Raw genomic sequence first — 24,081 nt, 5'->3', positions numbered from 1 at the left:
AATAGCCTCTTGCAGTATTGCAGTAAACCACTATTCTTAAGGTTTTCTCCACTGTCAGGGAACAGCCTCATCTTCTAAACACAGTTACTCACTGCCACCTCCTGCCAGAGACCTCATTCCCACCAGCCTGCTGGAGCAGATCCCAGCTGACTACGCCTGTCGTGTGAAGGAACACTCCAGGCTGCAGCTCAGTACAGGAGCACTTGTCTCTTCCACTGCCTCAGCTGGATGTGGAAAGGGATGTTTCCACATGCTGTGAGCACCAAATTTTAAATGCTGTTTCTTCATTTGGCCTTTTCTGGATGCTGGTGAGCTATCAGACATCAAATGCCCCAGGAATGCCAAATTTTAGCACCACCCATTCCAGTAAAGGAATGGCTGGGGGAAAGCTGGAGAATTCTGCCGAGACTGTTGTCTGCCACAGTAAGCACTATATCCCCCCCTTGCTCTGCTCCTCTTCCCAAATTAAATAGCAAAGAATTTGTTTCAAAGATATTTTGCTTCCCTCCACCTCCAAAAAATAAAGTCTTGAAGTCTCATTCCAATAGGAACACGGATTGCACGAGCTGGTTCAAACACTAAGCCTTATTAAATGGACAGCTGAAACAGATGTTTATTTTCTAAATAACTCTAAATTTATTTATTACCCTAGTAAAAAAGTTCGGATTACAAGTGTCTGAATAGTATAAAAGTAAAAAACAGGTTCCATAGATTTCTAATACATTAATACAAAGTGCATGACTACATACAGTTCATTTTGCATTACTACTGGGAATGGAAGAGGTGGGAGGGAGTAGGGGAAGCAGTCGGCGGTTGAAATCTAGCAATAAATAAATAAATACAGAAGAGATGATCCATATCAGAGCACATCCTACCACCAATACTGCAGCCTTAGGTGTACAGAATTATTGATGCTGAAAACAAAAACTCCAATAGAAGCAGGTGTCTGCAAAAATAGCTAGGACTCTTACTCAAGCCCTTATTAGACATGACCAACCTAGTTAAGCAGTTATACAAGCAAGAATCCATTTATTTGGTTGCAGATGAAAGCAAGGTACTTAGCTTTGTCCTCCCTGCAGAATCTCAGAGTATAGGAAAAACAAAGTAAAATCAATGAAAGCTATAAGCTGTAAGGCTGTGATAAGTCAAAGCCTTTCCTCTGATGTTCTCCCCAGAGGCTGGCCTATCCAACAGAAGGCAGAAAAAGAAAAAAAACAGTGTTGAGGGTGGAGGCTCCTCTTAAAACCTGCATATCTTTCCCTAACTATATTTTCACTTGCTAACCATTTCCATTTCAGGAAGTGAGATTACATGGAAATCCAGTCCTAAGCCCTACCCACCAAAGTATTATGCTGATGACTCACAGAAAAAGGAAAGCTTGTAGCAATTCATTGCAGAATATCCCAAGAGAATAATAACAAGAAAATCCCATCCCTCCCTCCCCCAAAACAACAACAAAAAAAAGTATAATTCCCAAGTTAAACAACTTAAACCTTCATAAAAGGAATGTGAATCAACTGGGAGCTACAACTGTAGCACACACTTCCAGGGAAGCTGCTTTCACCCTAAAGGCAAAGTGGAGTTTGAAGGAGCATTGCAACAGTTTGCACACAACTTTAATTGGGAATTTGTGTAGAAAATATGTTTTGATCACGTATGCAAACAGCTGCCTCTATTCAGCACAGCACCATTCCTAACAGAAGTCTTCATATTTGCATAAAAGCCTCGATCTGCTGGTCACTTAACAACAAAGTGCTGCAGGGAAAGAGCTCCAAAACAGGCATCATGAATCCAAGCCCCAGGCTGGAATACAATTGCGTCCTTGGACCAGAGCCTGACTGTAGCTTAGCAAGGGGCTTGGTTCTGTGTCAGGTCTGAAACCAGCAAGAAGTCTGGTCTGTGGTCACATCTGAGCTGCGCTGAGCCTACAGAAAGCAGTTATTCAGGCCATCATCTATACCTAACCTGGGCATCGGGTTGTTTTCTTGGTCCACCTCTAATTACCAGTCAGTTACTGCATCAAGTCGAGTGTCTGCTGCTAGGTTAAAACAAAAACAGCCTCCCATTTCACCATGTTCGATTCTTAGGCAAATCTTCCTCCTGAGCTAAGGCAGGGAGCACTCCTACCCCTTCCTAAAAGGATCTTATGCTGGGAGGCTTTCTCAGGTAACTGTCACTGACAGTAGAGATGCCTGCAACTAACAGTCTGTGTCACATAGGAGGGATGAAATATTTGTCCTTGTTACAGTGTCAGTAGTATAGGGTGAGATCTCCACACCTTTAAAAATATATATTTCTATAACTAGAGAGGTGACTTATAACATTTCTGTGCATTAGTTTATCTTATTGATTCATACATGTCTAAGAATGAAGTATTTTCTTCAGAATTCAAGGGAGGTTACCAGCCAACCTTAAAAAAAAAAATGCCTTACAACCACTGCTTCTCTCAATACAGAAATATGAACTACATATACTTTAATATAAAAAACCCCATCCTCAGGTTCATTTGTCAAGGGGGGGGAGGGGTAGGATTAGAGGGACAACCTTGCAGCAGCATTCAGCTTTGCTAAGTGTTCCGTAGCATCTTAAATATTATGTACAGTCTTTCTGAAAGGATACAAACTGGCTTCAGAGTTTGCGGAATTGTAGCAGTAAAACCCAAAACAGTTCTAGGGAATAGTCTTTTGGCAGCATAGCAGGTGTCCAATGTGAACAGTCACTTTTCTAGTATTTTTCCAGAGAATAAGAGGATCTGTATAACCTTCCCCAGCTCTCCAAAGAAGTCACCACTCTTCTTGGGTGGAGATTGCTGGAGACTGTGGTCCTTCTTGTTCTGGCTTCTCAGTGACAGACTTTTTATTGCTACAGCAAGGTTTGAAGAGATGAGTGTCTATGAGGACTTCCCCAAAACGCCCTTTGTAAATAATTCCACAGCAGACCTTTTGCCTGGAAGAAACAGAAAGGAGAGATGCAGATAATTCATGTTTAGAACATACAGAAGTTACAGAAATGCAAGAAAAAAAAAAATCAGTTTGGCTCAAGAAACTACTACTTTGAGCCTCCAGCATTGTTTGGCTAGGACAGAAGGGACAAGGCTGCTCAGAAAGGAAAAAACAAGTCTATGTCTAAATCCACAACATCACTTTGGGGAAGAAAACAAAAACAATAAACCATGCCTGTACAAAACTAAGTCTCCCGTTTTGCTTCCCAGAGAAATTTCAGATACACAGCTATCTGAACTAACCTTGACAAGAATGCACTTACAAACACTATTTGAGAGGAGGCAGCAAAGTCACAACAATTTCAGTACAGCAATTAGCTAAACAAGGGATTAGTGTGTCACAACACGTAATAAAAGATAAACCTGTCAGCTCCCAGAAACCCTTGTGGTTTTCCTCCCACTTTTCTGACTACCATCACAGGTCATGTTTTGTTAAGAGCACCTACATACGTGATAACGTCACATCTACAGAGCACAGTTTTAAGACAAGATAACTAAAATCAGCAATTTTATCTGTTACTCCCAAAAACGGAACAATATTTCTCCAACAAGTGTATCAGTATTTAGGGAACTGGGGGGAGATAGGGAAAAATGCCTTGACACACAGCATTCATTTCCAACAGAAGACACGCATTCTGTAACACTCAGTGACTTAAATGATACCACTGAAACAACGTCAGCTGCAGCACCCTGCAAAGAAGCAGACTTGAGCACTGAATGCGAAACAATTTGCTGTGTGCACAGAGTACATGTTCTGTTGCATTTTACCTTTTCCAGTATGTGAGATCTAGAAAGGAGAAAACTGGTGTTCTGCTGGACCCAGCACTCATCTCCATGTCAGAGCCCTCATCAGACTGGTTACTGTAGCAGGGTGACTGAGCTGGGGAGGCACTTGAAGTGGTGCTGTGGGCATCAGAGTCTGTAGCAAAGGGGAATAAACGCAATAATCAGAACATGCATCCAGAAGCTCATCCTCTCCCTCACTTTTGAAAGTTAACATATAGATTGGGACCAGAGAGAAAGACTTTTGTAACTGATGCTTCTCCCACTTGCCCCTGCCCATTTCAAGAAGATCCTTTCCTCCTCTTTCTGTTAAAATACTGCACAGCTCTTCCCCTTAGTGTAACGGATTAGGTAGTCTTGATCCAGCTAGAACTTAACACTATGAGCTATGAAGTTTTGGTATGCAGATGCACACCTAAATAGAAGGGCTACCGGCCTAGCTTGCCTCCCCCCACCCACTCCCCTTGCACCTACAGTGATGTAGTTAATTCTTATTGCATTATGTTGGATGAGGAGATACAAGACCTTTGGGCCTGGGCCTCTACTTAAAGCTCTTCCTTCAGGTCAGGTAGGATAACCAAACAGAGATAAGACCAATACAGCAGCAGTTAAGAAGGTGGAACGCTTGCTTTAGAGGAAAAAGCTAAGTTACAGACATATTTAGAGCACTACTGGCAGATGGCTTTGTTAGGAAGCTATGAATCCAAATCTATTTGAAGAGCCTAAGTGCTAGTGGAAAGAAATCACCAAGACTGGCAGAGGAAGGTGTGAGGAAACTGTACAGAGGAAACATGGCAAGAATTTATGGGTGGGAAGAAATGTAGGCTAAATAGAAAGCCTAGGTTTAAAGCCTACATGGAGGAAAAAGACTGATAGTGGGTGGTATCAGCAGATACCTCTCTTGGGGAGAGCTGAAGATGGTCAAAGTTTATCAGCGACAGCAAAGTTTTTTCCTGGAAATGCGTTGTTTAAGTGTGGGATGTAAGCTACACCTCCCAGCCAAGCTCCCTGCTCCCCACTGCCTCTAAGCTCCCCTTGCCACTTGCCCACCCAACACAACCCAGCTCTGTCAGGCACCCACCCCACACACAAGCTCTCCCCCCCTTCACCTCCCCCTCTCCCCAGGCACACAGAGAATGAGTTTATGGAAACAGAGAGCACTTACACATGTGAGAGCATAAGTGAATCTAGAAAATAACTCAGCTTGGCCAGTTCACAGTAAGCTATTTTAGGGGAGGCCTGTTTTATTATCAAAATCTGTTTGGATTTACTTACTGTGCCGCTTGAATTCCTTTTGCAGCTTGCTGATTTGATTGCTCTTTATCCTGCTTCCAGAGAGAGTTTTCATTTTCTTTGGTTTCAGTGTTGTTTTCAGACTGGGTCCAGCCCTGGCATCTACCACCTACAACACAGAAAACACACACATAATACTTCTGCATCATGCCCAGACGCTGCCTTAGTCAAGGTACCTGCACTGATTTAGCTGAAGTTGATCAGAAACAGTTTAGTGAAACTAGGGCAACTTTGTGCACTGACACTCTGTTTCACTTATGTCTGGTTTCTAAGAGGTGCGTCTATAGGATAAGAACGCAAAAACAGTTTAAAAAGCACATTCAATTCAACTTATTCCTTCTTCCTATTTTGACAGATTCGGTTTAGTAGGCAATGGTTGTTTAAGCCAATAGAGATTCAGTTAAAAGTGACTGCCAGCATTTGCCCTGGATTTTTTTGCTTTTATATCATAAATGTAACTTCTGAATAAAAAGCTAACGCTAGTAATAACGATAGTTCTGGCTGCCATTATCACCAAGGCTTCCTGAATAAATATTATAACATACACAAAGAATTCCGACCATCTTCCCAGCCCTAGGCCCAAACCAAATTAGATATATCAAAACAGAATATATGAGTAGGAATAGCTGCGAGATATTAGTCTTTAATTATCTGACTAAACCACATTGATTTATGTGTTGCTTGAGCAAGTCAACTTGCTTGTTCAAACTATTAAAGAAAAAAAAAGAAAAAAGAACGACCAATTTTGGACAGAGGCCAATTCTGAAATGTTTTGAGTGTCATAAGAAACTTCTGGACAAAGTTATGAGCTTGTGAAAACAAGGAATTACAAGGTAGGTTTGTCTGTGGCTCCATCCAGGAGCACACAATTGCAATTTGCACATATGCTAACCAAAGACATACAAAAGTCATGTAACAGGAAATATCCCAGGCAGGTTTTAGAGATGCTGGGGGTGGGCAGAGAGAGTGTGGGTGAAACAGCAAACCCCCAAACCCTGCCAGTGCCCCACTCCCCCACCTCCCCACCTGCAGGTGGAACTAAGGTAGAAGACAAGTTAGCTTTGGGGTAGGGTAGAAACAGATAGTCAACTAACATGATTCCAGTTTTTTTTGGATCCTGCTGGCAATTTTTTCCACCTTTTCACCAAAAGCACACATGCATTGCAAATGTCTCCTGAGCGGGCCTCGTGGAGCCTGGCAAAAAAATAATAATAAAAATTACTTGGTAACAGTTAATTATAAAGATAATCATTTGATAACAGGGCAAAAAGTGTAAGAAAAAGAAGAGTCCTCAAGTTCTGTTTTTCAGGCATGACAGTTAATCTGGGGGCTCAACATTTCCATCTGAACACCAGGTCTCACTTTCAGAAAACACGTAGAAAGAAAAGGCGTTGTAATTTGCTTCCAGAGGGGTGCTAAAACCCAGCCCCGTTACCTTTTTTTGTTTTGTTTTAAACAACAGCTTCAGTGGTTGGGTTGATATGATTGGAGGGGGAGGGAGAATAATTATATTCCTTGAATGTACATTGGGGAACAAAACTCAGATCTGACAAAAGCTTATTCAGCTCTTGGCTTTCTCACAGAGCTTTCAAGGATGAGTGACAAATACCATCTAACACACTGCTGCATACGTGTAGGATAATGTTTCAGAAACACTAGTCACTGGAACAACAGCAATACTTGCTCCTTTCTAACAAGCTTTCTTCAGAAATCATCTCTACAGCTAACCGGCAGAAGAAATATAAAGGGGATACATGGCAGAGTTTTCCAGCCATTTAAATGAGAGGACTTTGAAGCATTTATAGATGAATGGGGCAGGCTCAGATAAGCCCTTATTTGCTCAGTGTTAAGACTGCATTTTTACCTTGGCAAACATATTTCAGATAGCACAAGACCAAACACCCTGGTATATTGTAAGCTTCTTTATTGTTGTTTATAAAAAAATGCAATGGGCCTTCAAACAGTCTCTCCACTGCCAAGGACAGCAGCTAAGAAATATGACAACGAAAACTGTCAGTATCAGATTTATGAACAAAAACCCATGGTCAATACAAAGCACTATAAAACTGTGTGAAAGGAGTGTTTGTAGGGGAAAAAGAATGAGAAAGGAGCTAAAGACTCAAAGATGCGAAGGTTTACACACATAAATCTAAACATTGGAGACAAGAGTAGCAATACTGATACACTTTTTTTTTTAATACAATATACTTAAGTTCCACTTTGGCCTAAGATTTTGATGAGTTAATCCAACAAGACCAGAAGGAAAAAAAGTAGAAAATGTCAACAACATTTTTCCTGGGAGAAAAATTTCATGGAAAACTACTGCATAAACAGTAAAATTTTTTTATTGCTCCAAAAAACTTTCAAAATAAACAAGTAAAAAAATAATTACAAGCTATCACAGAAGAATTTGCCTTGTTGACAATTTAGTGACACAGATTTAGACAAAACGCCAATGTTTGAAAAAGTTAAAGAGATCACAGCAGCTGGTATAAGAAATCACTGATATTTACAGTTTTGCTTTCCAGTGCTTTCAAGCATCATTATGTGCAACTTCACCTAACTCGAAAGTTGGTTAGTTGATGCTTACTCATCAGAAGGGGCTTCCAATGAGGAGTTTTAATAACATATCGATAGGCACTATTTGAACAACAGCACCAATACTTGAAACAAGGTACAAGTTTTGTCTAACACTCTCGAATCTCCAGAATGAGTGAAAACCTCCATGGATCTGTGCTGCCTTCCACCTTGTGCAGGGACTTAAGGAACATGACTAGATCACTGCACACGCTGCAAGGGAGAGGAGGCATCCAGCCAGACCCGTCACTGCTGTCATCTACTGCGCATCAGAGACTGCTTGGAGACCAACACCCCGACTGGCTGCAGCGGTGACTAGAGGAAGAATCTTACCCAAAACAGTTCTGAAAATCCTTTTCGTAGCGTTTACTGTCAGTGAAACGGGAACTGGAAGATTTAGCTCTGCAAATACAGCAGCCCTCTATACTCCGGTACATCTTCGGTTTATGAAAGCCAAACATTTTTTCCTCCCAGCTGTAGCCTGTAGAAACAAACAGGAACTGCTGTTACTTATCAATTCTAGATACTGAGAAAAAAACCTGCGCAATTCACCAGGCGAACCAACGCTAGACTGTAATTCAGGATGGGGAACCAACAGATTAGGCGACTGCTCTCTCGCATTGCCTCAGAACAGCAGATGGACCTACACACACTTTCTTATTTCACAAAAGCGAACAACAGCTAGAATATCAAGCACTACCCAGCCAGGACACATGGCAAGGGCACCGACTACACAATTCTCCTCCAAGGGCACCTCTACAACAGCACAACCCAGAGGTGCGAAAGCAGCCAACGTGGCTCAGGAAAGCCGTACACGTACCCGCAGCACAGCGGGCGGCAGGACGAGCCGTGCCAACCTGCTCAGGCCCCTGGGTACATAGCGGCGGCTGAACCCCGGGTGTCACAACAATGGGGCTGTCATCACCTCCGCTGGAACCCCCGCCCTCCCGCCAAGCCTTGCTGAAAGCGAGTAGGAGTCACTTCAAACGAGCTGCAGCCATACCTCTAGGCTGTGGGGCAGACATACCTGAAAAGCCGCTCTGAAAGCGGCAGGGTGGAGTCCCACCTCGCCCGCAGTGGCTGCGCCTGGAGCACAGCACCCGGCAGTGCTTCTCCATGGCCAGCCGGGCATGGGCGATCGGCCTGGCTGCCTCCCGGCTCCACACACCCTCCATGAAGGGCACCATGCTGCCTGGGTGAGGAGAGGCCTCCCCGCCACCACCGCTCCTCAGGGCCCAGTTGCCCCGCAGTACAGTCTCCCTTCAGACCCTGTGTGAAGGCGGCACAGAGCTCCTGAAGTGCTTCAGGAAACATAACTGAGTGGCACAGAGCTCCCAAAGCGCTCTGACAAACATAACTGAGCGAAGCGGGTGCTTTCCTGGTGCTAGGCCTTGATGCACGCAGAGTGCTTGCTGGCCAAGGATTTATAGCATGTTTATGCCATGGCCATGCAGGGACCGCTTCCAAAAGGGTTTCTCTTGACAGACCATGGTGCGAGGTCTGCCCCAGCAACCCCTTGGCAGAGCAAACCTCTGCCGCTTGTCACCAGCGCCAGCTGCTCAGAGGAGACAGCCCACTGGTGACAGGAAGCTGAGAACAGGCTTCCACTGCTGAGAACTTCTGCTTTTAAACACTAAAAGACGGAGCCGAATAAATAGCACACAGCTTTTCCCCTTCTCCTAACAAAACAATCAAGTCTTGTAGAAGTAAACAAAAATCCCAACCTCTCCCCACCACAAACATCAGCTGAGCCACCTCTGCCATGCCCCAATAAGACCAACTTGTCTCACTGGTGAATGCACGTAAAAAAGGGTTTGTCCCCACATCTTCACCTGCAGTAAGGCAAGCGAGGGACAGGGATAGAGAAAATTAACCTGAAATCTCCAGTCTGCAGCACCAAGGCTTGCCTCATTGTTACAGCAATACAAAAATCTGAAAAGAGAGGTCAGCCGAGGTTGAAAACTCACTTTCACAAAACAACCATGCCTAGCATCACACTTACATTACTGACAGAGGTTACATGTGGGGAAAGGGTTCCTCTGCATTTTACAGGATCACAACAGTTAATAAACCACCCAGGCCTGGGCAGTCCTCTGCATGGAGGTGGAATTACTTCCAGCAACACCCCTGCCCTGCAGGAGAAAATCAGAACACAGCAGCACTGCAAGACAAACACCCGAGATTCCCAGGCTTCAAAGAAAAACAAAATTCAATGTTTTATCTAGTATTGTTGGTCAATAGTCTCACACAAAACCCACTATGATGAGGAACCCCTACTTAGCTGAAAGTGTACATGTTTACATTTGATAACACAATACTGCTGGGTGCCCACCGAGGTTCTGTTCCTTGCAATTACTGCTACACAAGCACATAAAGACACAAGTCTCCCCAGACAACTTGCGCAAAGTGCGTTGAAGGCAAGGGGCTTACACAAGCTGAACGCTGAAGAGATCCTCCAGGCTTAAGAGACAGGTGGAAGAGGGGATGAGTCTTCGCTTCTCTTTTATCCACAGGTTTGAAGCACTTGCACTCTTTTCTTCTTTGTGCACATTTGCAGCACAAGCTCACCTGGAGTCAGGTTCTTCCACGGATCACTTGCACCCATCTCCAGCAATGTCACCCCAAATGCTGCCAGGCTTCCTACAACACTTGCTGCTGCTGCCTCTATTAGCACAGCAGTGGCCTGGAGGCCAGGAGCAGCTGCAGTAAGCAAAAGGAGGTGTCAGGCTAGAGGCAGGCTGAATGAGTTTGCTGAGGGAAGGTTAGACACTACTCGCTGCTTCTGCTTGGATGTTTTCAGGAACATTTACTATGAATGCTCAGCTGAATCAGGTTCATATCCCTGGACTGTCAAGACAAATAAACAAAGGAGTGTCTAGGCATACACTAAGAATATGTATTTTGTTTCTTAGTATCCAGTGTACCCCTTCAAAGGGGAATATATCTTGAGGATACTGTGTTTAACAAGCCTCTAGAGATCCAACAGTATGTTCACCTGGGAGTTTCTGGCTACCAGCAATTTTAGATGCTTGACTACCTTAGTCTGTGGTCTGGTGCTCTTCTTTAGAAAGCCAAGGACTAGCTGCAGGCATAATGTTCAGAACTACAAAACTTAAGCAGCAAGAACACCTTGACTGCTACAGGGCAAGACACAGAACTGAACTCAACAATTTGATTCCATTTTTAACCCACTTTCTCCCAGAAACATGGACACTGATAAGAGATCTCTGTCACCAGCTGGTATTTATACCACAGCAGAGTAAGACACATGTTTTACAATTAATGTTCTGGCAAAGGCTGGCATGAGACACGTATATTCTGAAAATATTTTGTTTTGCATCATTGCTGCCATTCTCACAGGAGCAGCCTTTCAACGCAGCCTTTCAATAGAAGGGAAACTAGTGCCATCTGTTTCCCACTTGATGAATGGTCAGCAACGGTATTACCATATATCATGCCTGAATGGGGAAAAGTTAGTAGCAAAACCACAAGTAAAACATTTCTCTGACAACTGCATCGAAGTGCAGTTATAAATGGAAGGCGTCCATCCAGTTACACCTTTAACCCTAAACCGTTGCCATTGACCATTATACACTGAATATTCTGGCATCTGGAGAGTTTAACTAATGCAGACTGCATCTGAGTCCAGAAGTACTGCTAAACTTGAAGCACTCTGTCTCAGCTTCCATTCTAAACCTGGCACTACTTTTCTGTAGACTTAAGCGTAGTTAGAAGTACATGTGACTGGGCCATTTAAAAGGTTTAACCTGAAAGATTTGCAATTTAGATCTCAAATTAAAACCAGGGAGTTATATCTGCCAGCTGCTGTAATGCAGTATAGCTTCCCTACCACTGCAATGCCTGAATCTGAGCTGTGGAAGCTTAACCATGTAAAACTCGGGACAGATAAAAAGCTGGTGGGTAGGAATGCAGCTCCACAGAAGTTAAAAGCATTGCACAAGATAGTCTTGCCAAATTTAAGCAAGTTATTTTAAATATATGAAGTCTTTTAAATCAACAGCTGCACAGAAGTTAAAGGCACCACTTACCAGAAGAAAAAAAAAAAAAAAAAAAAAACAACTAATCCTAGTGAAGCATGTTCGTCATTCTGCAGAAATGGGGATGGAGCACTATTCCCCCAAGTCAGGGAGAAAGTGCTCCTCTTCCCTGGTCTCTCTGTGAAAAGAAAAGCTGCTGATCCTCCAAGTCTTGCTTTAAACAACTACTTTAGCAGCTTGAATGGAAGGAACAAGTTCTCTTCATACCTCTGCCTTCTCGCTTTTAGAAGAGCCGAGAACTCTGAGTCAAGCAGAGAACAGCAGAGTAGGTGAGGAAGAAAAAACACACCCTGCTTAATGCATTTGTGAAAGGCTCCTACAAGGCAGCATGTATCATATGCGTGAGAATTGTTTCATGCTTTCATTGCCTGTCAGGACTAGAAATCGGGACTCAAGTTTTCTTTGCAAAATTTAATTTGATGATCTAAATTAAAAGGTATTGCTTTAGATGGTCATTAAGTTTTCAAGGTAGGGAAGAACTTCTGAACTTTTCAGATTACTATGAAAAGCTGAGCCGCTTTCGTTTGCCTTTCCAGATTTCTTCTCCATTCTTTATGATCCCCCAGGAATGCTAAGTCTTATAATAGAAAGGAAGGAATTCCTAGAGGGCAGGCACATCTCACTTTGTAACACAATTATCAGGCTGGTCAGAAGGCACATGTTCACCTGCTGCTTGTGAAGCTGAAAGAGAAACATTCCCCCAGGTTACAGGAGAGCAAAGGGATGCCAATCCTGCTACTCAGTGCCTCTCTCTTCCCACCTCCTCACTCTGGCCTGGATCTTTTTTTTTCCTTGCAACCTTCCAGTGTACTGTCAGAAAAAGAACCCCTGCAATTAATTTCATTTCCCCCTTCCATGTATGTAACAGCCTTGGCACAGCCTACTGAAGTTGAGCTACAGAAAACTAGGATCTAGCCTACATACAGCAACGCAGACAGCTTTGGTCAGGACAATTTCACAATGCTCATCTCTACAGCATTTAATTAGAAATGAGAAACACAGCCAAAGTCTTCTATTATTATTATTTTAAAGGGTAAAAAATAAACACCTTGAAATACAGAAAGACTGTAAGTGTTCTGGCTTTTACATTTGCAAGTTCACATACCCAGACACATGCACGCACACACGCACAAGTGCTTCTAGAGCTGTCTAGGGCACCAGAAGTAGAGTTGCCTGTCTAGCTAATAAACTCCTGGGCCTGCCCCTCTTCTGAAAGGAACTGCAATCCCTCTACTAGAAATCAACTGTAGGACAGAGTACCGTACATCAGCAGAGGATCTGAGCTGCATCAGAGACTCAATGTAAACATACCTCCCCCTGAGTTTACATGGCCCAAAAAGAAACTTTGGAAGAGTTAAAATCAGACCACAGAAACATATTTTAACACGCATAAAGACAGAATGCTCCAAGGAAGAGGTCAAGCTGATTGGAATTTGAAAGTGTAACTTCAATGTTCAGACACTTTTTCAGTTGACTTCTGTCCTTATAGCTCAGTGACTACCTTCCAGTAACCACAACCATAGAATTTCATGTACTGTACTTTCTTCACGAACCCTTTCTCTTCACCCAAAACAACTTTACTTGGAGGAAAGTTGTGTTTGGCCACTGCCACAGTCCAAGCACATCAGAATGAAATAGCATCCCATGGAGTTTTTTCGTTTGTGAGCTGAGTGAGAACAGTAAGAGGTCAAACTACATCTTCAGGAATCTTTCCTCTGTCAAAACAAGTAAGCTAGCTGTTTTGCTGGTAGTTGTCTGCAGCTACTGTTGTGTGCTCAGTGCTGCAGTGAAATTTTCACATACCAGATGCAGCCAGCAGCAGCTACCAGACCACGCAGCAAAATCAGAAAGGATGTTTCTTTCCCTTGTTTAGGACCAGACTGCTTTCTGGCTGGGTCACAAGCTGTCCTGAGTGAAGCCTGCAGTTGTCAAGCTGCAAGAGAGCCTCCAGCCCTACTCATCTTTAGTGAGAAATAAGAACCTAACCCCTTTAGACAAAGAAGAAAAGCCACTTGGGCGTTCCTGCAAACTTCTATGCGGTTAGTGCTCCAGAAGGGATAGGCCAAAGCATGAAAACAGTAATCAGTAAGATTTGCATAGGGAAAAAAAAAAGAAATCCCAAACCTGTCCCACCTGCAGACATTCCATCTTGAAAGAGGACTTCCCCTCTGAAACTCCTGTTGCATAACTAAAACCTTGCTCGGCCCAATCAGGAGCCCTGTAAGGAAAACCTGAGATGTTCTCAAGCAAGCTGCTGGAGCTCAGGCTGCGATGCTTATCTGAGCACAGTCACTGCAGCTGCTACGATGCTGTCTGGAACCACCTGCTACTGAAAAAGCATCATGGACACTTGATATCACAAGACACCAAACAGGTATTTTATTATTTTATATAGAGAGATGGTAACGTACCTGACAGGACTGCAATGGAAGTAGTAGTTATTTGGGAAAATAGCTGAAGTGACTTCACTAAGGACGCATTTTCATGTCTTTAAGTAACAATAGTGGTCATTTCACTTGGACTTTGGACCAAGCACATTCTACAGAAATTCTCGAGCCTGACTCATGAAATGGAGTCCCGCCCCTGCCTTCTGCCTAACCACTCAGTTTCAAGGCCCAGCTCCCTGGCTTCTTCTTTCTGCTAAAAAGCAAGTGCCACAAGATGTGCAAGTCTGAAGCAGAAGTTGGTTGTGAAGTGGGACTGTGCACGTCACTCATCCCACTGTGAAAGAGCTGGTACAAGCCACCAAGTGTTGAGAATGAATGCAAAGCAGACAGTTGGGTGACACAGAAAGTGCTGTTCAGCAGGGGCAAGGCAACAAACCACCACAATTCTAAGGCTGTCTGGTCATTTTTAATCTGGCTGTATTTATCAGCTCCTAGCATTCTCATCTCCCAAGCAGCAAGGGATGTTTTCTTTCAAAAGGGAGGACCGTGAACACAGGCAGCTAGCTCCTCTCTGAGGATCCCCTGGCTGGGAGAGAAGCGAGGAGGAATTTCTCCCAGAGGCTCTGAACTCAATCCCACCTACCTCCAGTGGGAGCTGCGCGCCCGTAGGTGTGTTTGAACACCCCGTGACTCGTTTCTCACCGATTTACCGCCACGGGCCGCACATCTCCACAAAGCTGAGATTCACTCGGGTGCTAAGGGAGCCGCGTCCACTGGTGTCAGCGGGAAGACTGCCAGCCCAGTGCCTGCCCCTGCACCGCGGGGTTCTCGTAATCTTTTTTTCCTCTACGAAAACCAAACTGCACAGTGAGCGCGGCCACGTGCAGGCAGCAGAGAAGGGGGTTTCCACAGCACGTGCCCCGCTGACGAACAGTCCCACCTTGGGAAGGAAGCACATGGCACTGAAGAGGTTTGCCGTGGAGCTGCCACGCTCTTGCTTTGCCTGCTCAAGCGTGCACGGAGACGTCTCGGTGGCTGTCAGCCTTCCTCCAGCAGACGCGGGGCTCCTCAGGTCTGGCTCCGGATGCTCCTCTCCCCACACACGTGGGGACGGTGGCAGGAGCCCGGTGGCAGCATCCTGAGCTGGAGCCGCGCTCCCGCGACAGGGCGCAGCTCCAAACATTTTCGCAATTAAAATAATTAGCGAAGTAATTTGGGTCCCGAGGACTGCCAGCGAGCGGGGAAGGGCAACAAGCCGCCTGGCGGGGCCCGGCTGCGTGCGGGGCGCCCGATCCCGGCGGTGGGAGCCGCCTGCGGGGCCGGGGGCTGCAGGGGCCGGCCTCGCTCGCCGGAACCGAGCCGCCGGCAGGTCCGGCAGGTCCCTGAGAGCCCTTTCGCTTTAGGGGGAAGGGAGACGAGGCCGGCCCCGAGAAGACGCGTCCCGGCAGCTTCCCGCCCGGCACCGCGTGGCGCGGGGGCAGCGCCGCGCCCCGGCCCGTTACGGCCGGGAACAAAGAGCCCCCACCCCGCCACCCCCCCGGCGGGGCGACGTGCGCCTGAAGTTCGCTAAAATAATTTAAAAACCAGATAAACAACCCGCCCCGCCGCTCGCCGCCCGCACCGCGTGGCGCAAAGTTTGGGCTCCCCCTACACCCCGCGCATCGCCCCGGGGCGGTGCGGAGCCGCGGCACACGCGAGCCCTTTGTTCCCCCCCCACCAAGCCGAGCTCGCCGCCGTGCCGTGCAGGGGCTCCCGGCCGAGCCCCAGCTCCCCGCTGCCGGCCACCCCGGGGCCGGCCGCCGTTTCCCCCCGCCGCCATGGCCGGGCAGGCCCCGGCCCCACGTGTGGCGGCGGCTGCTCGGATCCCTACCGCTTAACATCGCCCCCCCGGCCGGCCCCGGGCCAGGCGCTACAGGTGTGCGCTGCGGGGTCGCACCTGCGCCAGCCGCCGCGCTGCGGGCGGAGGGGTCGGGCACGGCCCGGGCACGGCGCCCGCAACCCCTCCACGCGGTCCCGCTGCGGGAGCGGCTGCGGAGCCGAGCGGGGGGAAGGAGCCGCGCGTCCCCCGGCCGGGGCTGCGGCGGGGCGGGGGGCGTTGCGGCCCGGGAGCGCCTCCTTTGAAACTCGTGGAGCTGGGGAGCGAGGGGAGGCACGGCGCACGGGAGCCACGCGTGTCACGCTGCCCCGGGCGGCGGCGGCAGAGCTGAGGGCAGCCTCGGCAGCGGTAGTAGTAGCAACCAGCAATAGGAACGCGCATGGGGAAAGGGCGAGCCACCAACCCCAGCTTGCTGCCGCACTTTCCTCTGCTCCCCACCGAGAAGAGAGGGAAAAGAAGGGGAAAAGAAGGCACTCACCGCTCCAATCACACCAGCAGAAGGGCAGCGTGTTGTGCTACGCTGTGTTATGCCGTGCCTTCCCGTGCGGTGCCGTGCAGCGCTGCGTGCCCTGCCTCCCGCCCCGCCTGCCAGCCCGGGCGGCCCCGCTCGCTCCCGCGCCCCCTCCTCTCCTCTCCCCCGCCCGCTCCGCCCTTCCCCTCCCCTCCCCTTCCCTCCCGCCGCTCTGCGCACGCGCCGTTCCCACGGCCCCATTCTCCTCAATCGAGCCCTCCACGCTCCGCGCGCCCCATTGTCCTTTTAAGGGAGAAAGGCCGCGCGGGAAGCCTACGGAGGAGGGGGGGGGAGGCGGCGCCCATTGTGACGCCGGCGGTGACCTCACGCGCGAGGGGCCGGCCCGCACCTGCCTCCCGCAGGGGGGGCGGGGCCTCCCCGGCCGGTTTCCCGCCGGCGCGCCGGGAGCAGGGGCTGGGGACCGGGGGATGGGTGCGGGGTCCCGCCGGGGCAGGGCAGCAGCGGGGTCCGTCGGCCCAGCACGGGGCAGGACGCTCCTCCTGGCGTTGTGCTACCGATCACCTCGCACCGGCTCTGTTGGCTTTGCAGATCCGCGGCAATCCCGTGCCATCGCCTTCCTCGGCGCTGCAAAGCGGGTCCCTTCGGGCACGGAGCGCACGCAGCAGGATCTCGCACCAGAAAGTCTCCGGCGTTGTGTGTGAGTTGATTGGTTTGCTTTGCTTCTGTTTGGTTTTAAACGATCCGAGTTTGCCTGCTTTACCTGTGCTTCCCTCCAGACACGGCCAAACCCGACCTTTCAGCCTGCGTGACGCAAGTATAGCTGATGCCGAGTGGTCTCCCAAAATACACAGATATCACGTTCACTGGTTTTAACTAGCCTAGGGAACTCTACCAGCTCTTTCAGTAACTTTTCTTTGCATACAAGGTGTCTGCTTTTAGCTGCCTTTCTTTTTCGAGTCTAGGTAGTTATTCTCTCAGACTTTTACAGTGTTTTCCCCTTTTTTCCCCCTTCTCTATGCTTCCAGAGACCCCTGTGACATTCCCTCCAGCGCAGTGCCATCTAGGAATCTAGGACAGTGTTTAAATCTCCACGTGGGAACGAGATGGCGTTTTCAAGGAGCAGCATGCTGCATCTCAGCACCCAGCTGAACCAAACCGATCCTGTGGTGCCCACGGATGGCTATGCGCCCTTACCCTACTGGCTCACAGGAGGCTTTGATTGCTCACAAACCACGGTCAGGGGACTGCTCGGGTATTTATTTCCCAGCTTTATGTCCCATACAGACCCCACAGCACAGTGTAACTCACAGGCTTGTAACTCGCAATAATAAAAACAGCTAATGCTGTAACCTGCAGAGGATTTCTGTTTCCAAACAGCACCCTGCCCTGGCCTGTGCACAGCTTGGCCATCCCTCCACTCTCAGAGGAAAACCGTTTCTAGCCACTGAAGTCCAAAGAGCGATGCATAAAGAAGAGTGTGGTCCAAAACCTTCATTTCTGGAACGACTCCGCTTTCCTTGAAGCCTTTGCTGATGACATTGTGGGGGCTGCCCTATAACTTGGCAGTGGTTTGGGTTTTCAGTTTTGGCTGGCAGCCATCTACCAGTAAATAAAAGGCACTTCTATAGCTAATGAGCTTTCTCCAGGGTTGCTCTAGCCCCTGCCCCTCCAGCCAGCCACTTGTGCTCCCCACAGCATCAGCAGGACGCTTTGTCTGACTGCACCACATGGAGCTGGTGATCAATAATAGCCCCAAACTCCGAGCCAGCCTAAGGAGTTTAATTTAAGGGAAGTGCAGCCACCTGAAACAGTGCATGCTTCTGTTTCTTAAGGGTGCCAGCACTACAGGTAAAGACACTCATTTGCTAAGGCTCTTAGTGGTGCTGCTGTTGTAAAAAATAAAGCACCTTGGTAAAAGAGGAATATGCGATCATAGAGATCGCGGGTGACCTGGAATATGAGCTTTAGACCAGAGGAGTTGCTCTCATCCAGGAGAGCTCTTAAAAATATTTACCTTTAAGGATGCACGTGGTCTCTGGAAAACTAATGGGACTGTGGCTGTACTCCAGTTAAGCTTGTACCTTTTCTGGACGGGGTCTTAAATTATTTCAGCTGGGAAGCTAAAATATGTCAGTGATGTAATAAAAAAGCTAACCGCAAGGGCTTTTTATATACAAAACATACATATATTATGAGTGCTGAGACACAGGCACTAACGCAGAGGAAAAGTAGGACATTTGTCAGCTGAGACATCTGATCCTATTGTGTTATTTTTCAATATTAATGAATAAACAAACGCAAATAGGCTGCTTGTTGTTAGGTGAAGAACAGCTGTCAAAACCAAACCCAGGCAGCTGTTCCTGCTTTGAGATTTCACTACAAAACACTTTTTACAACTTCAGTCATTTGAAAACTTGCTTTATTGGCTAAATGCCTGGGCAAGGGATTTAAAAAAAATTACCAGAAGTTCTTTCAGGGGGAAAAAAAAAAGTGTTGATTGACATACAATTCTAATTAAGGTTTTGCCATGGAGTAAAATTTAAGAGGGAGCTATCATCTACAGATCAGCACCCACTTGCACCAGTTGCCCATGTGAGTAACAGCAAATGTATTTTCTGAAGGCATAAATGCTCACAGAAGTGAAAGTTTAAAGCAAATGCATTAATAAAGAAATAGCGTCTTTCTCTATGCTCTGTTTTAGGCCAAATGAACAGTGACAGCAAAGCTTGATGATGACAAAAATAGATGCCATGTTGTTCATAGTGAAGGTGCGAAGTACCCAGTGGATCACCAAAGCTGCGTGGATCAGTAAGACCAGCACCCCAAACTGATTCCCTCCTAGGAACGAGGCAGAGCACTTATATCCCAGCCTAAGTAAGAAAGCCATCAGGGTTTAACAGAGAATAATAACCTGTCCGATGAGTTTTTAATTGACATTTCAAATTCCTTCAGAGAAACATAATTCTCTTAAATTCTTAAGGCTCGCTCAAATTCTATAGCAAAATAAAACAGATCATTTTATATTGCTGTTTAAAAACCTTTCGTGCAGCTTCACAAGCGCCCCTCATTTCTTTGCAGCGCTACTTCTTTCATCCCTGTTAAAGCCATTAAGACTGTTCTATGAGGATTTACCGTAAGGTGATTTGAAGACGCCGTTAAGAAGATCAGCCCTGTCCGCCTGCCAGGCTGTTTCCTGTCAAGAAAGTTATGCCCCTTATTCTGTCATTTGAGGTCCTTCTGAAAATGGAGACTAAACATTTGGAAACCCAACAGAGCTCTTTGCTCTGAATCGAGAGGCCTCTTTCCCAGAAGCACAGGGAGAAGTTCCAGATTTCACGTGGACAACTTTGGAGTAAGTTTTAGGGGCAAGAAAGTTGTGAACTGCTTTGGAGAGTATGGTGTAGGCCTGGTCTCGAGTGGGATCACTTAGGGGACAGAATTTGGGATTTTCTTACAGGTGTAGATGCTCCAAACTCTTACCCTGAACCCTGCTAAATAAACGCAAGCAACCTGAGGCTGTATCTTTCCATGTTAAAGTCTTCACCCACCACCATCCTCTCTGTGGAGCCTTTCTAGCCTACAGGACTGTTCCCAGTGACCCTGCTTTTGGACTACAGTACCAGCAGACAGAACAAAGGTCCATAAAATTATTTTTCCAGAGAAGAAAAACAACAATAAAAACCTGTATCCAGATCAAGGAGGAACTAGCTGAAGAATGAGATCAACGTAGCACAGAGATAGTCATAGGAAAGGAAAAAGACGTGGAAGATGTGGCAGAGTTTGGCCGCAGGGAGCCACAGAACTGCAGGGAAAACATTTCTCTGTGGGCAGAGTTTTTAACCAGCCAAAGCAGGGCAGAGGATAGTGATACAAACCTCACCAAGCTCAAGCACAGTCAACTAGTCCCATGAGGGGTTAGCACCTCGCTGACCTTATTGCCAAGCTGCCAAAGATCAACAGAGTGCTTACAAGTCACCTGGTGAGGAAGAAGAGCTGTGGGCAGCCTGGGCTAACCAGTGGAAGTAGGAGGGCGGGAGGAGATGGTCCCTGAAGGAAATCTGCAGAACCGGAAGCCCTGATCACGAGCTTTGAACAAGCAGCCAAGAACCAAGTGGAAATCTACCGCTGAAATCTGGAAGGAGGAGCTGGAGGCAAAAATTTTCATAAGGGTAAAAGGGAATGGAGCTGGCTAACAAAGCCACCACATTACACAGATAACTTCAGATAGCTTAATTGGATTGAATCAGCTAATTGGTCTGCAACAAATCAACCAAATTTGACATTTAACATCCTCTAAAAGCCAAGCTGAGGGCAGACAAAGAGAAAGGACAGGCAGGGAGAAAGCAGCACCAAAGAGGAGACAGCGGGAAGAATTCAAGAGCCACCCCCCTCTGCAGGACAGAGGCATACCACTCAAAAAATGAAAAGATAAGGAAAGGTAAAAGACTTTCCAAGTGAAAGCCTTTGCTCACAAACCCATGTAGATAAGGGAAGGGCAGAAGCAGGATGAGCAAATTTGATTAGATGTTCACAGAAACATCCAAAAGTTGGGTGCCATAATGGGTGTTCATGGTCAGGGATTAGAGGGATGAAAGACTTAAATAAACGCGGACACACATCTAACCTTAGTGACTTCCCGCAAGGCTGACTCTCTGCTCATGTTGCAAATTACAGCATGCCAAGAAGCCCAGGGACCCAGATGTTGCCTCCAGGGCACATCAGAGCTTGTGCACAGCATGAGCTGTGTGCTCCGTAGGCACAGCGTGATCTGACAGACATCTCAGGGCCAGTGGGAAAATTCCTCTGTCTTCACTGATCCTGTGGTGCAGAGACCACCGAGGAAGCTAGCACCAGAGCCACGTGGGCACGGGAGAGAAGGGATGCAATGGGGTACTGGCCCCATGAAGGCAGAGGTGGTGTTCTGCAGCTTATCTACCCCTCTATGGAAGATGTATGAGGCCTACCATCTGAGCTGTTCTCTTTCCCACCTGGACTGGGTGACTGGGCTTGTTTGGGAAGGGCTAAGGCCGAGGTGCCATGGGAGGGGACATAATCCTGTGGGACTGAGCTCGCCTGGTCAGGCTGGGGTCCCAGCCAAGCCAAAGTGCCCTGAAGTGTGCAGGATGTGGGGGGCACCCGGGCTCACAGGGAAGGCCCGTAGGGTTACTGGAGTGGTGGCATCCCAACTGCACCCCTGCCCCTCTCACGAGCTTTGGGGGATCCTGGAGAAGCTGAACGAGAGCAACCTGCAGGAGGTGCCCCGGGATGGCATCGCCCTTCAGGCACGGACACTTTTCAAAAAACAGCTAAACAAAGTGATTGCTATTTACAGCATGGCCAGTCAAAGACACTCCGAAAACTGGCCTTCCTAAAACCAGCTAGCAGTGTGGTTTGTGAGATATTTTCAGCATGCCGTCAAAACAAATCTCTGTCCACAGCTGACCTGAGTGATTCTTCTTGTCAGGACAACTACCCTTAGCAGTGACTGAACCAGTCCTAATGCAGGGCTTCAAAAGCAAGAGCAGTGGTTACTGGTTGATTTGCACTGCCTGTAGGATGGAGGTGGGATAGCTGGCTAACTACGACAGTGATATCTTAAACTGGTCCTTATTTGCTCTGGGAATGCCAGGGCCAAGTATTTAGAGTCAGAGTTGAGCAGTTACTGGGAAACCATGGACATCTGATTCAATCCATGTAATCAAAACAGAAGTTTGAGAAAGGGTTAAAACCCTCCCACTTAGGCCGACTACTAACTGCTGGAAGGAGAGCAGGACAGTTCAAGGTTTCAGGCCCCTTCCTCTGTGGCATCCAGCACCAGCCACAGTCCCAGACAGACCCAGGATTTCAGGTCTGACCAGCCTGGTGTTTCCTCTGCTCCCAGATCCTCAAGTTGTTTCAAAACAGAGAGACCCAACACACTTGGGCACACGGAGCCCTCAGGTGCAGGGCTGTGTGGGTGCCCGGCATGTAGAGGTGTGCGGCAAGGCTCAGGCCTTTCCCCTTGCGTGTGCACGTGCTTCTTGCTTGAACGGCTGGTCCAAGTTTAACCCCCTATAAAACACATCCTGCTGTAAATCAGAATAAGTAGCCATTCATAGGAGACCTGCAAAACAGGAGTGGGTTTGTGTGTGCCATTCCTGAAGGCAGCAGCAGCCCTTTAAAGCCTCTTTTATAGGCTGTGGCACATGGGCTCTCAGCGTGCTCCTTACCCTGAGTCAGCACGTAGATGCCTGCTGGGGCACTGGAAACAGCATTTTGAGGGTGTGCTGGCAGGCTTGGGGGGACAAACACCAACTGCTAAACTCTAGAGGCCAGATGAAATCAGTGGCACCTTTCCATCTGTCCCCAAACAGACCAGGATGTCGGGTGTGACCTGGCACAGCGTGCCAGAGACTCGGCATCTTGGGGACAAACTGAAATAGTTCAGTGCCACAGTCCACTTCCCTTCAAGGCCTCTGCATAGATCCCTCTGTCCTTAACAGGGGCCTGTATAACTCTAGTAAATGCCATGCTGCTTTGTGACCTCTGTGCCATGACAGTCCCCTCCCAATCGCGTGTCCCCCGGCTCTCCCTGCCCTTTCCCTTACAGCTGCGATGCTCCTGTGACGGTTTTACAGCCACCCCACCTCAGGGCTCAGCAATGCCTCCACAGCCTTTTTGCCTGAAATGTTCTGACGTGTCCTCATGCTGGCTGGCCTCTGTTCTGCAGCAGTCTACCTCCCTGCGAGGCTTATATAATCCACCACTGTCACCACTTCCCACTGCAAGTGTTTGTAATGCTTTAAACACACAGAGAAAGGCACAGGCTCCCCTCCAACAGGTACATGCACTCAGGCAAGCCCCACTGTAACTGATCCCGTTACAGAGCGACCATTATGATAGTAGGAGTTACCAATTTTCCATTTAATAGGTGGTTGGCCTGAAGTGGTGGGGTAAAAGCTGTTTTGGGTTGCAAACATTTATAAACCTCTTCAAGAAACATGACACGTTCCCTTCACTAGCTGTTCTGTTGGCCTTAGGGGCACCCAAAACTCACCTATATGCTGTGTGTGGTCCTAAGAAAGCAGGTGGTTCACTCTCCATGAAAGAAATAGAAGTACCCAACTTCTCTGAGATCAGTCAATAACTCTCAGGTGAGAGTGATAATGCCCATGGAAACACCAGTCACAGAAATTAGAAATAATAATCAAAGCTAACCGATTGCATAGCATATGCAATGTAAAACGGTCTTACAACAAAATGCTTACCTTCCAAAGCATTCTTCAAGTGAGTTACAGCAGCCACTCCAGGCAGTGGTTGAAAGAGCTATAGAAACACAGTATCTAAAGCAGAATGGAGAATCTGCTGTCCCAGGGAAGTGAACTGTATCGCTGTGTCCAGGAACAACACCTGGTCTCCTGTCAGTGAGCTGCAGCTGGCACAGAGACCACCTCTTCCTCCAAGGTTGTGAGGTGTCTCAGCATGACCACATGTTGGCTAAAGCCAATAGAGTTTAGCCCTTGAAGATGGAAGAAAGCAGTACCTGTACCTGTGCAGGTGGGTTCTGCTGCAGAGCAAGCTAAGCACGCTTGTTTTTCTCTGCTAAGGAACTGGGGATTACTCCGACTTGCTGAAAAACACCTGGTCTAGATTGT

General features: G+C 47.5%; 1 protein-coding gene across 2 annotated transcripts; it reads right to left on the bottom strand.

Annotated features, from left to right (window-relative positions):
* Nucleotides 1–612: 612 nt before the first annotated feature.
* Nucleotides 613–23,848, bottom strand: SINHCAF (SIN3-HDAC complex associated factor). 2 transcript variants are annotated; one of them, XM_035312223.1, is made up of 6 exons: nt 23,695–23,848; nt 7,988–8,135; nt 6,172–6,271; nt 5,060–5,186; nt 3,770–3,920; nt 613–2,946 (listed from the first exon to the last, which is right to left on the bottom strand). In XM_035312223.1, exons 2-6 carry the CDS (start codon nt 8,113–8,115, stop codon nt 2,784–2,786), a joined length of 669 nt encoding a protein of 222 aa, XP_035168114.1. In that variant the 5' UTR covers nt 8,116–8,135; nt 23,695–23,848; the 3' UTR covers nt 613–2,783. The 2 variants fall into 2 exon arrangements, with proteins under 2 accessions (XP_035168114.1, XP_035168109.1); XM_035312218.1 differs by lacking the exon at nt 23,695–23,848 and adding an exon at nt 16,454–16,531.
* Nucleotides 23,849–24,081: the final 233 nt, after the last annotated feature.

This window comes from Oxyura jamaicensis, chromosome 1 (genome assembly GCF_011077185.1).
Source record: "Oxyura jamaicensis isolate SHBP4307 breed ruddy duck chromosome 1, BPBGC_Ojam_1.0, whole genome shotgun sequence".
NCBI lineage: Eukaryota > Metazoa > Chordata > Aves > Anseriformes > Anatidae > Oxyura > Oxyura jamaicensis.
Note: the sequence above shows the minus strand (reverse complement) of the source record. Positions and strands in the feature narration are given on the sequence as shown.

What these genes read in the sequence shown, in the direction of transcription:
- SINHCAF (XM_035312223.1), bottom strand. Translation starts at nt 8,115, where the DNA reads ATGTTTGGCTTTCATAAACCGAAGATGTACCGGAGTATAGAGGGCTGC. An exon ending in CCAAAAAAAACTGGAATCAT is followed by an intron (nt 5,187 to 6,171) that starts GTTAGTTGACTA and finishes TCTGTGTTGTAG; the next exon opens with GTGGTAGATGCCAGGGCTGG. An exon ending in GATCTCACATACTGGAAAAG is followed by an intron (nt 2,947 to 3,769) that starts GTAAAATGCAAC and finishes TGTTTCTTCCAG; the next exon opens with GCAAAAGGTCTGCTGTGGAA.